General features: G+C 46.8%; 1 protein-coding gene across 4 annotated transcripts in view; it reads left to right on the plus strand.

Moving 5' to 3' along the window:
• Nucleotides 1–1,356: 1,356 nt before the first annotated feature.
• Nucleotides 1,357–12,644, plus strand: part of LARP1B (La ribonucleoprotein 1B) — a 277,107-nt gene continuing 265,819 nt past the window's right edge. For 3 of the 4 annotated variants that reach the window (XR_004538886.1, XM_033939051.1, XM_033939069.1), the window contains exon 1: nt 1,357–1,983. Coding sequence is in view for 3 of the 4 variants with exons in the window: in XM_033939051.1 (XP_033794942.1) it covers nt 1,701–1,983 (283 nt within the window). In the remaining variant the exon portion in view is untranslated. The remainder of the gene's footprint in view (nt 1,984–12,644) is intronic. The other variant, XM_033939060.1, reaches the window with a different exon arrangement.

Consider the following 12,644-nt stretch of genomic DNA (forward strand, 5'->3'; position numbering starts at 1 on the left):
AGGGAGACCTTCAGCCAATAAGAGGGAGGAAGGTGGTCAAGTCGTTGCCTTCTGGGAGCGACGGCCGGGGTCTGAAGGTGGGCGTGACCGTCGGTGAGGAGAGACGGTCGTGTTCTGAGGGAAGAGACCGCCTCCGTTTGCGAGTGACAGGGGGAGGGGAGGGGAGGGGGCGGGACGGTCCGGAAGCAGAGACGAACGAGCCCGGCCCGGTGAGAGCGAAGTGGAGGGTCACAGTTTGAGAGGGGGGGGCGGGACGGTCTACGCTGGGTGACAGACCCGACTCCCCCCCCCCCGGTGATTAGTTAGAACTCAGCTCGGCCGTTACCTAACCGCCGCCCCTGAGCGCGCGCGCGAGGAGCTCGGCTGGTCCCGGCGCCGTCTGCTGGACAGCGGCTTTTTGTGGGTGTTGGGAAGTGCCCCCGAGCGGCGACTTCCCGGCCTCCCCGGGGAAAGAGCTCTGAGAGCGGTCTCTTTCTAGAGGCGCTGTGGTGACTCGTGTTGGTGCCCTTTGGGGGAGGGGGGGCAGGGAGCGATCTTGTTTTGGTTTGGGGGAGGGCAGGGAACGCTCTTGCTTTGATTGGGGGGGGGGAGGGCAGGGAACGCTCTTGCTTTGATTGGGGGGCAGGGAGCGATCTTGTTTTAGTTTGGGGGGAGGGCAGGGAACGCTCTTGCTTTGATTGGGGGGGCAGGGAGCGATCTTGGTTTGGGGGTTAGGGCAGGGAACGCTCTTGATTTGATTGGGGGGCAGGGAGCGATCTAGGATTGGGGGGGGGCAGGGAGCAATCTTGTTTTGGTTTGGGGGAGGACAGGGAACGCTCTTGCTTTGATTAGGGGGCAGGGAGCGATCTTGTTTTGGTTTGGGGGGGCAGGGAGCGATCTTGGTTTGGGGTTAGGGCAGGGAACGCTCTTGCTTTGATTGGGGGGGGCTGGCAGCGATCTTGGTTTGGGGGTTAGGGCAGGGAACGCTCTTGTTTTTATTGGGGGGCAGGGAGCGATCTTGTTTTGGTTTGGGGGAGGGTTATGCTGGGGGGAGGGCAGGGAGCGATCTTGGTTTGGGGGGGCAGGGAGCGATCTTGTTTTGGTTTGGGGGAGGGCAGGGAGCGATCTTGGTTTGGTTTGGGGGGAGGGCAGGGAACGCTCTTGCTTTGATTGGGGGGCAGGGAGCGATCGTGTTTTGGGGGAGGGTTGTGCTGGGGGGAGGGCAGGGAGCGATCTTGGTTTTGGGGGAGGGCTCTTGGTTTGATTGGGGAAGGATTGTACTGGAGGGGGGCAGGGAGCGATCTTGGTTTGGGGGGGAGGGCGGGGAGCGATCTTGCTTTGATTGGGGGGAGGGGTGCGCTTGACTTAACCTTGCCGCCGGGAGCGAGCTGTGTCGGGGTTGCCATTGCTATGGGAGCAGCAGCAGCAACAGGGAGAGGGATCCGTGCGGGTATTGTGCCGTTGTCGTGAGGAAAGGCTCTGGGGGTGCTTTGGTGGCGCCGGGTAGAAGAGGGGGGGCTGTGCGCCCTAGCTGGGTTGCCGGGGGCGGGGGAGAAGGCGATCCGGTGCGAGCGTGCGTTGCTGCGGGGAGCGGCGTCGGGGATGCCCTGAGCAGCGCTCTCTGGCCGCGGATCCCTTGGGGTGCTCTCTCCCTACTTCCGCGCACGTTTACTCGAGTTTGTGGGTTGGTCGAGGGGAGGGGGTGGGGCGGGGGGGTCTCGATGTCCGCTCAGGTGGGCCTGCCAGCCGGTGGCCCCGCCGCAAACCTCCCGCGTTCTGTGCGCCGCTGCCGCCCCCCGGGCAGAGAGGAGAAGGAGGAGAGCCCAGAGGAGCAGGAGCCGGCCATGCCGGCGCTCAGCGGCGATGAGCCGGCCCAGCAGGAGGAAGGGGAACAAGGCAAGAAGCTGCTCATCGAGGCCCCCCCGCCCAAAGTCAACCCCTGGACCAAGAAGAAGAACTTGTGGCCCGACCAGAACGCCCTGAACCTAAGCAGCCAGGACTCAGGTGGGTTTGCTCCCCTGACGCCCAAAGGCCCACCTTTCCAGCTAAGCTTCAAGGGATCGCAGCATTTGCGGCCCTTCCTTGTCATAGTGACAGTACAGTATAAGGGTACTGAATGTGCTAGGGGTGTGGTCTCTTTCAAAGGGGCATTCAGGCAAATTGTAGCTCTTGTGCAAGTGTGGTGACAGGGAACACTTTTGAAATAAGATTAACTTTTAATCTCTTTTTCTCCTTTCTATGTGGTGTGTCTTGAAGGACAACTTACTAAGGTGCACTAGTGGTTTTTGCGCTCGCTAAACGCTAGCGCCTTAGAGCTTGCGTTAGTATTTCTCATTTAGCGTGTGGTTTGCACGCGCTAAAAACGCTAGCGCACCTTAGTAAAAGGAGCGCTAAGCTATTCTCTTACATAGTAAGGTAAAGCCTTTAATGGATGTTTGCTTTGCAAACAGATTTGGTTGCCAAGTTTTTGCTTTTTAAAAAAAAGAATAGCTCGGAACGCACATGATCCTAAATGTTAGGATGATTCATGCATTACTTTTCCAGCACACTTCCCTGGATGCCAGCTTGTGTTAGTGAACAATAAGTTGTTCAGTCATTGAATGATTGTCATGTTAAGAGTTAATATGTTGATGGTTTTGTCAGTTCAGTTGGCTGACACTTCTCTCTTTGGTCCTAGCTCACCAGCGGCGATCGGATTACACTGACAAACTTCATGCTCAGCATTTCAGATCTGCCCATGGCAGTGGGCGTTTTAAATAATTAAAAAATTAGGTTCTATCCACATATAGTGTCTGAAATATTCCTGACCCCATAATGCCGTCACGTACATTCCAAAGATAATGCGATATATAAACTGTAATAAATATTGCTGAATTAATTGGACTTAAGCTGATAAGTTGCGTGCTGTTTACAGCCTTGAGGGTATGGGAGATAATGTGAAGAGATCAAGTTCTGGTTGACACTTGTAAAAGGGGGTGGTAGGGAGATGTCTGATGAAAATCAGTTTTCCATCTTTAATGGTCATTTTTTTTGGCAGAGTGGACTTAGCACTTTTTTGTGCCTTCTTTTTTATGCACTATTCCAAGAATTTATGGGACTTATATAAATTAGCATTATTAACATTCATTAATCATTGATAATGCTGGGCATGGTAAATTTGCAGATTGTTTTTTGGTTTTTTTTTCAGCATCCTGAAGAAGGTAAGAGAGACAACAGTGTTCTCTCCCTAGGGCCTTTCAGCCGTCTGGTCCGCCCGGGTAATTTAGATGACCGCCCAGCTAAATTCTGCTGCTCAACATTTTTTTTTAATTTAAATTTCTTTATTCATTTTTTCATATTACAACAAGTGTATCAGAAAAATACATATAATCTTATAAACACACACTTGATTTTCCTTCATGAATACTTTAAGTACAATATATCATATTTATATTCATATTTTTATAATGTTTTAGATAATATATAAATCATTTAATATGTATGACAAATATAAATAAAATACCCCCCCAAGCCCTCCCTTCATATTTCAGAAACTCTAACCTAATACTTAAAAATACATTAAATTAATTTATACATATTGTAAGGTAAATAAAATAATACCCACCCACATCCCCACTTACCAAATCTCTTATTATGGGAAAATATTATTAATCATTACAAAAATCTGCCAATGGTCTCCAAATCTTCAGAAATTTACCAAAATAACCTTTCTGTGTTGCTATTGTGTGCTCCATTTTATATATATGGCATACCAAATTCCTGCTCAACATTAAAAAATGCTGCTCAACATTAAAAAAACAACAAAAAAAGCGGCTTGGAGATTTCACCTTAGCACATAGCGAACTTATGCTCTGGGGCTCTAACATGTGCGTGCTGGCTTCCCTTCTCTTCCCTCCAAAATCGGAAGTTATGTCCGGGAGGGGGGGGGGAAGAAGGGAAGCCGGCACGCACATGTTAGAGCCCTGAAGCATGCGTTCGCTACGGGCTAAGGCGGGAGACAGGTCAGTGAAGCTTACCTTTGCTCTTCTTGCAGCCGGGTCCTGCCTACTTTCAGTTTCCGCGAAGGCAGGACCCGGCAGCATTTCTTCCAATCGATCGTGATCTTGGGCCGATCAGCCTTCTTCTACAACGGCAGAATTGACGTCGGGGAGAGGAATGCTGGTCGGTCCGAAGTAGGGAGAGCTTGGGGCGGCAGCGGCGGCTTTGGGGCCTGTTCCCCGATGGCAGCGGCATTGGCAGTGGCTTGGGGGGGGCAAGGAGAAATAAAGAAAGAGGGCATGCAAGGAGACAGAAGGAAAGAAGAGAACCAGAAAAAAAGAAAGGGGGCATGAAGAGAGGAAGAAAAAGTTGGGGGGAGGGGAATGAGATCAGGAGGAGAGGAAGCATACAGGCTGAAAGAAGGGAAGAAAGATTGGATGCACAGTCAGAAGAAGAAAGTGCAACCAGAGACTCATGAATTCACCAGACAACAAGGTAGGAAAAATGATTTTATTTTAAATTTACTAATCAAAATGTGTCTGAATTTATATCTGCTGTCTATATTTTACACTATGGTCCTATTTTACTAAACCGCAATAGCAGTTTTTAGTGCAGGGAGGCTATGAGCGTCGAGAGCAGCGCTGGGCATTCAGCGCAGCTCCCTGCGCTAAAAACTGCTACCGTGGTTTAATAAAAAAGGGGGGGTATTTGTCTATTTTTGTATGGTTGTTACTGAGGTGACAGCGCATAGAGTCATCTGCTTTGACCTCTTTGAAAAAACCCCGGAATAGGAAAGATTATTAACATTTTCTCTGCATACAGTTTGCTTTGTGTGTTGTTTTTTTTTTTTTAAATGTTATTGTTGGTAGATCATTTTGACTTGGTCATTTTAAAAGTAGGTCGCAAGCCCAAAAAGTGTGGGCACCCCTGCTCTAGAACATCGCTCCTTAGTTTTATCAAGTGGTGCAGTGAGGGGCCAGCACTTTACATCTTATCACCTCATTCTTTCTTTTTTCTCCTCATTTACAGTACGGTTCTTTATTCTAAGCAGCTCTGGCACTAGCAATACTACAGGTTTCTTATGCTATTTTCACTACCACTTGCAGTCAGGTTCGGCATTTTATCATGGTTTTGGGTTTTTATTTAGTTTTTCACCAGTATTTTCATTTATTTATTAAAGCAGCATTTTTTAACAGCCCAATGCCCCTCCCCTATCAGTGTGCATTCAATCCACTGCCGACACTTTTTTGGTGCCTCTTTCAACGCATCAAATATCATAGCCCCACTGTCGCGTGTTCACATTTATTCTGCGTATGAGTTTATCTCATCAGTGCAGAGACCTTTTTGGTAAGTCCATTTTATTCTCCCTTTTTTACTTTCTCAAGTACTGTGGTTTTATTCTTTGGTTTTAATAGAAGCTCATTTGTACAATAATTTAGATCTTTCCCAAGTTCACTTTTCATCTACCCGATCGGCTTGTCTTTGAGCTACTATTGGCTTATGTTTTCAAGATTACATTACATTAGGGATTTCTATTCCGCCATTACCTTGCAGTTCAAGGCAGATTACAAAAGAATTATCCAAGATATATTACAACAAGAACTTACAAAAAAAAAAAATTGTTTATTTTCAAAAAGAATGAGAAATGGGTAAGGTTATTTGTTTGGGGTAGTTTGCTTTAGTGAGAGGTGGAGTTTGAGACCTGCGGTATTATTTCTTTTTTCAGAGTTTTCTTGAAGAGTATGGTCTTTATTTCTTTTCTAAAAGTCTTGTAGTCGAGAGATGCCGTCAGTAGATTGGCGATTTGGTTGTCTAGTTTGGCTGCTTGAGTGGCCAGGAGGCCATCATATAGTTTTTTCCGTTTGACCTCCTTAATTGGGGGGTATGAGAATGGGGTGTGAGTTTTCCTATATCTGGTTGCGGTGTTGTGGATGAGGCGGTTATTCAGGTAGTTTGTCTCCGTATAAAGTCTTAAATAGTAGGCAGTAGAATTTAAATTGTATTCTTGCTGGGATCGGAAGCCAGTGCGATTGGAGATATGCTTCTGTAATGTGATCATGTTTCTTTAATGAGTAGATGAGTCTTAGTGCTGTGTTTTGGATAGTTTGTAGTTGTTTTGTTATGGTTGTAGGGCATGGGAGGTAGAGGATATTACAGTAGTCAAGTAGGCCTAGTATTAAGGACTGAACTATGAGCTGGAATTGAGTTTTCTCGAATAATTTTCTACTTGTCTTAAGTTTCTCATGACTAAGAATGACTTTTGTATTGTTTTATTGATTTGCGGTTGCATGGTGCAACATCTGTCGATAGCTATTCCTAGCAGTTTTAGGGTGGTTTGTATGGGGTAGTTGATTGCGTTGATTTCAATGTTGGTTATGGTTGGTATTTTGTTGTTTTCTAGGAGGATGAATTTTGTTTTATCTGGGTTCAATTTCAGTTTGTGATCTTTCATCCAGGTTGCTATTGATTTTAGTGTTTGGTATATTGTGTTCGTCATGGAGAGTTCAGGTTGATCGAAGGGTATGAGAATAGTAATGTCATCGGCATAGCTGTAGGAGGTTATGCCTTGTTTGTCCAGGTGAGAGCTGAGGGAGGCTGTATAGAGATTGAAGAGAGTCGGGGATAGAGGTGATCCTTGGGGAACTCTGCAGGGGTTTGACCAAGGTTCAGATTTTTGTTTGTCTGATTTTACTCTATAGGTTCTTGATTTAAGGAATCCTTCAAACCATGTGTATACTTTATCTGTGATACCTATTGTATCCAGGATTTGTAGTAGAATGTTATGGTCCACCAAGTTGAATGCAGCGGTAAGGTCTAGTTGTATGAGCATCATTTTTTTTCCTGTGCTGAGATGTTGTCTGGCTGTGTCCAAGAGAGATCCTAGTAGTGTTTCCGTGCTGAAGTTGTTTCTGAAGCCGGATTGTGTGGGATGGAGTATGTTATGGTTTTCTAGGTAATTGGAGAGGAATTTGGCAACTAGTCCTTCTATTATTTTGACGTAGAGTGGAATAGAGGCAATGGGTCTGTAGTTGGCTGTTTGGTCTATCGGTCTTTGGGGTCTTTGAGGATCGGAGTGATGATGATTTCGCTGAGGTTGGTAGGGTAGTGGCCGTTTATTAGCGAGATTTGTATCCAGTTTAGAAGAAGAGTGCGGAATTTTGTGCTGGATGTTTTTAGGAGATATGGTGGACAGTTGTTGAGGTCACAGGATGCATGGCTGTATTTTTTGTAGAATTCGGTCCATTGTATGTTGGGGAATTGAGACCATATTCTATCTGCTGCAGTAGAATCTCTATCTATGGGGAGAATTGTGAATTCGTTAGGATGGGTAGAGGTGTCATTGAGGGTAGCTCTTGCATTGGTAATTTTATTTTGGAAGTGTTCTGCTAATAGAGTGGCTGAGGGGGGGGGGAGTAGTATTGTTAGTGGTCAGGTAGGGTTTGGTGTCGGTTAGGGTTTTTAGAATTTGGAATAGTTTTTTGGTGTCTTGGGTTTCAGTGCCTATTAGGTTGGTGTAGTGTGCTTTTCTCTTGTCCTTTAATTGTGATTTGTATTGTTTGTTGATTTTTTTCCAGGCGGATTTTGTATGATCCGAGTTTAATTTTCTCCATTTTCTCTCTAGTTGTCTACATTGTCTTTTGAGTTGTAGCAGTTCGGAGTCGAACCATTTATCTGATCTCCTGCTGGGTCTGGATTTGGTTTGCAGTGGGGCTAAATCATCAAGGGTGTTGGAGCAAAGTCTTTCCCAATGTAAGATGAAATCCTCGGGGTTGTTTTCTAGAATAGTTTCATCTATTTTAGACCAGAATATGGAGAGTTCGATGTGTTTGCGTGAGGTGTATGTTACTTTATTGAGTTTTAGTATAGTTTTTTTGTTGTTTTTGGTCCAGTTAATGTTGAAAGTGTAGGTGTAGTGGTCTGACCAGATGGATCTGGACCATGTTCCGTTAGATGTATGAATTTCTGTTAAGGATGATTGGTGGGTCATGAAGGCTGCAATATCAAGTTGGTGGCCTTTTTCATGAGTTGTTTGTGGATTTAGCATTTGGAAGGATAAGGCTTTGAGAAATGAGAGAAAGTTGTCTACTTGTTTGGATGATTGATCATCTAGGTGTAGATTTAGGTCTCCTAGGAGTAGGTTGTAGGTTGCTATTAGTGAGTTTTGGTATATGAAGTCTTCCACTTCGGTTCTTGCTAAAGACCAGTTTCCCGGCGCTATGTAGCAGAGCATGCAGTTTAGTGTGTCTCTTAGTGTGGTGCTTGAGAGTTGGCAAGCTAAAAGGTCCATGTACGGGTTAGATGTTTTCTCAATTATATTAAGGGTTAGATCTTGTTTGATTAAGATTGCTAGGCCTCCGCCTCTTTTTTTTTCTCTGCAGACCACTGTAATTTTGTATCCTTGTGGGCAGACTTCAGTTATTCTGGGGTCTGAGTCGGAGGTTAGCCAGGTTTCTGTGAGGAAAAGACAGTCCAGGTTTTCTTGTGTTATCCAGGTTTTTATAAACTCTGTTTTTGGACCTAGCGCTCTGATATTTAAGTAGGCGCATTTGAGTGTGGAGATATCTGTATGATAGTTGTGGGTTGTGTTTGGATATATAAGTGATTTGGTGTGCCGGTGTGGTTTAGTCTTAGTGTGTGTTGGTCTTCTTCCCCATGCTGTGGTAATGGAGTGTAGAGTGTTAGATTGTAGGTTGAGTTTCTGTCACTTGATGTTCTCCTATTTTGGAAGAGAGTATTATCAGCTGTTCATTTCCCATACATTTACTTTTGCCCTGTTAGGTCTATATAGTCTAGGCATACTGTTTGTAGCCAGCCATCATTTTAAGTATGTATATGCCCTATTTTAGGGGAGGGGGTTAACTTCTTTTAGCATGTTATTTCATTAATTCTGAGTTCGGTGTTACAATATGTTGTTCTTGGTTTTTAGTTTATCCATTATTCTTTTCTATGACATGTTCGCATCACAATTTTACCAAAAGTATAAATAGGTATCCATATTCAAGTTTCATCACGGTGCTCTGGTTTTGGCTCCAGTATTTGTCACTTCCGTCCATCAGGTCTGGCTATCTGTTACCGTATCATATTTTAAAGACTCATTCGTTATAATTAGTGGTGATCCACACGTCTCTTCGTAATGGACATGTCCGATTTTAGCATTTGGATCTTAGTACTATGGGTTTGGTCTTTTCTGGTTTCCTTTCTACAGTCTGCTTTTCGTTTGGAGTCTTGAGTTTAGAATTACATTTTATGACATATTTTTGTGGTTATACTTGTATGACATGTCTAAATCGGTCAAGTTACCCATTCTTTTTATTATTTTTTGTCCCCTCATACAGTGGCAGACCGCCCCGGGTGCCAGCCCTAGGGGGGTACACAGCCGGTTGGATCCAGAACCTTCCAAGCTGCTCTAAATGGCACCTGCACCTCAGCACGGCTGCTGTACTTATTCTGAAGCAGAGATGACTGCATTTGCCGCCTCTGCCTCCGGAAGACGTAAGTGACGTCGGAAGGGGTGGACCGGCAGCTGCAGTCATTGCGGAATCTTGCCGCAACTCCCTGCATCTGCCGGCCCACCCCCTCCAACATCACTTACATCTTCCAGTGGCAACAGAAGCAGTCATCATGGGACCTTGCTGATTTGGAGGGAGAGAGAAGTATAGAAGGGTGGTGGAGGGAGAAAAAGGAGGTCAGGGTGGTATGGAAGGGTGGTGGAGGGAGAGAAAGGGGGCAGATGCTGATGGAATTGGTGTGCAGGGAAAGGAGAGGGAGACATAAGGGGGAAGGATACTGGATGGAATTGGGTTGGAGGGAAAGAAAGGGGGCAGTTGCTGATGGAAGTGGGGGGAAGGGAGAGGAGAGAGTGAAATGCCAGACCATGGGGGTGTGGGAGAGGGAAGGGAAGAAGAGGATAGAGATGCCAGACCATTGAAGGAGGGAAGGGAAGAAGATGGATGCCAGAATAATAGGGGTGAAGGGAGAGATGGAAGGGGAATACAAGGAGAGAAGATGCCATATATAGAAGAGGCAGAGAGAGGGTAGACAGTGGATGAAAGGAAGAGAGTGACAAGACTATGAGGAAAGCAAAAACCAGAGAAGACAATGTAGAAAAAAATTATATTTATTTTTTTGCTTTAGGGGAGATGCATCGCTGTTTCTGTGGTGCTGCATTGTATGAAGAGTCCAGCTTCTTGGTGGTTCAATTTAACTTTTGTCAACGTTTTTCTATTTTATCCCCCCTTTTACAAAACTGTAGAGCATTTTTTTATCACCGGCCATGGTGGTAATTGCTCAGAATTCTATGAGAGTCTGAGCTGTTACCACCATGGCTAAAAACCACATTACAGTTTTGTAAAAGGGAGAGGGGTTAGTTTGTGATTACATATTCCATACTAGGCGAAGGTGTGTTCTGTGTGTTCGAAAGACATGGTTTTCAGTTAGGATTGACTGTGTAAGATTGATCTGTACTAGTCTGGCTTGTTTAGTTTTACAATGGGTGTATTGATGTACTGCTCACTGCAGTATGTAAGATGCTGTCTTTTCCTAGGTACACTCTTGTGTGATGTGTGGATTGTTACTAAAAATCATGTTTTTCATACAGATGGGGGAGGGGGGTGTCAAAATGATGGGCCTCGGGTGTCACATATGCTAGGTACACCACTGCCTTCATAATTTATATCTAATCCATAAGCCTGCTTTTAGGACCTACAGGGTATGTATCCCTCTGATTCATGACAATTTCACTTCTCATGTTATCTTATCCATTCTTTTTATTATACAACTGCCCAGATAAGCATCATTCTTTGACGTGATTGGACCTTGAAAACTAAGGGCATCAGTGTTCTCCCCAGAAATTTTTTCCAGCCATGAAAAACATTTGCTGCATTTAGTGTGCCACAAAAAACATTTGTTCCGTTTAGTGTGCCGGAGTTTAAAAAGTTTGAGAGATGCTGCTCTATATCATTTGAAAGAGGGCAAATATCTAATTATTCACTTCTAGAATTGGATACTTCTTAAATTTAATAAAAAAATTATGGAACAAGTGTCAAACCTTAAGAAAGGCAGTCATATTGAGCATTGGAAAATAACTAATAATAATTAACTAATACAAATACTGTAGTACACATTTAGGGCTCCTTTTACTAAGCTGCAATAGCAGTTTTACCGTGCGCTTAGCTCGCGCAGAATTGCCACACGTGCTAGACGCTAACGCCAGCATTGAGCTGGCGTTAGTTCTAGCCATGTAGCGCGGCAATTCTGCACGTGCTAAAAACGTTATTGCAACTTAGTAAAAGGAGCCCTTAATTTTCCCCACCACCAAATTTCCCCGTCCGCCCCACCCGGTTACTCTTTCATGCCACCCGGCTGGAAAAAATTTCTGGGGAAAACACTGCAAATAGGTAGACCAGGGTTGCCCACACTTTTTTGGCTTGCGAGCTACTTTTAAAATGACCAAGTCAAAATGATCTACCAATAAAATTTTAAAAAACACAAAGCACACTGTACGTAGAGAAAATGTTAATTATCATTTGTATTTGGGGGTTTTATCAGAGGTCAAGACAGATGACTTTAAAATATGCAATGTCACCTCAGTAACAACTACCGTATTTTCACGCATATAACGCGCGCGTTATACGCGTTTTTACCTACCGCGCATACCCCTCGCGCGTTATATGCGTGAGCGCGGTATACCAAAGTTTTAAAACATAGTTCCCACCCCGCCCGACGCCCGATTCACCCCCCCAGCAGGACCGCTCGCACCCCCACCCCGAACGACCGCTCGCACGCGCTCCCATCCGCACCCGCATCCACGATCGGAGCAAGAGGGAGCCCAAGCCCTCTTGCCCGGCCGACTCCCCGACGTCCGATACATCCCCCCCCCCGGCAGGACCACTCGCACCCCCACCCCGAACGACCGCTCGCACGCGCTCCCACCCACACCCGCATCCACGATCGGAGCAAGAGGGAGCCCAAGCCCTCTTGCCCGGCCGACTCCCCGACGTCCGATACATCCCCCCCCCCCGGCAGGACCACTCGCACCCCCACCCCGAACGACCGCCGACTTCACGACAATATCGGGCCAGAAGGGAGCCCAAACCCTCCTGGCCACGGCGACCCCCTAACCCCACCCCGCACTACATTACGGGCAGGAGGGATCCCAGGCCCTCCTGCCCTCGACGCAAACCCCCCTCCCCCCCAAGAACCTCCGACCGCCTCCCAGCCGACCCGCGATCCCCCTGGCGACCCCCACGACCCCCCCACCCCCCTTCCCCGTACCTTTGGTAGTTGGGCCAGAAGGGAGCCCAAACCCTCCTGGCCACGGCGACCCCCTAACCCCACCCCGCACTACATTACGGGCAGGGGGGATCCCAGGCCCTCCTGCCCTCGACGCAAACCCCCCTCCCCCCCAAGAACCTCCGACCGCCCCCCAGCCGGCCCGCGATCCCCCTGGCGACCCCCACGACCCCCCCACCCCCCTTCCCCGTACCTTTAGTAGTTGGCCGGACAGACGGGAGCCAAACCCGCCTGTCCGGCAGGCAGCCAACGAAGGAATGAGGCCGGATTGGCCCATCCGTCCTAAAGCTCCGCCTACTGGTGGGACCTAAGGCGCGTGGGCCAATCAGAATAGGCCCTGGAGCCTTAGGTCCCACCTGGGGGCGCGGCCTCAGGCACATGGGCCCAACCCGACC

Source organism: Geotrypetes seraphini, chromosome 1 (assembly GCF_902459505.1).
Source record: "Geotrypetes seraphini chromosome 1, aGeoSer1.1, whole genome shotgun sequence".
Taxonomy (NCBI): Eukaryota; Metazoa; Chordata; class Amphibia; order Gymnophiona; family Dermophiidae; genus Geotrypetes; species Geotrypetes seraphini.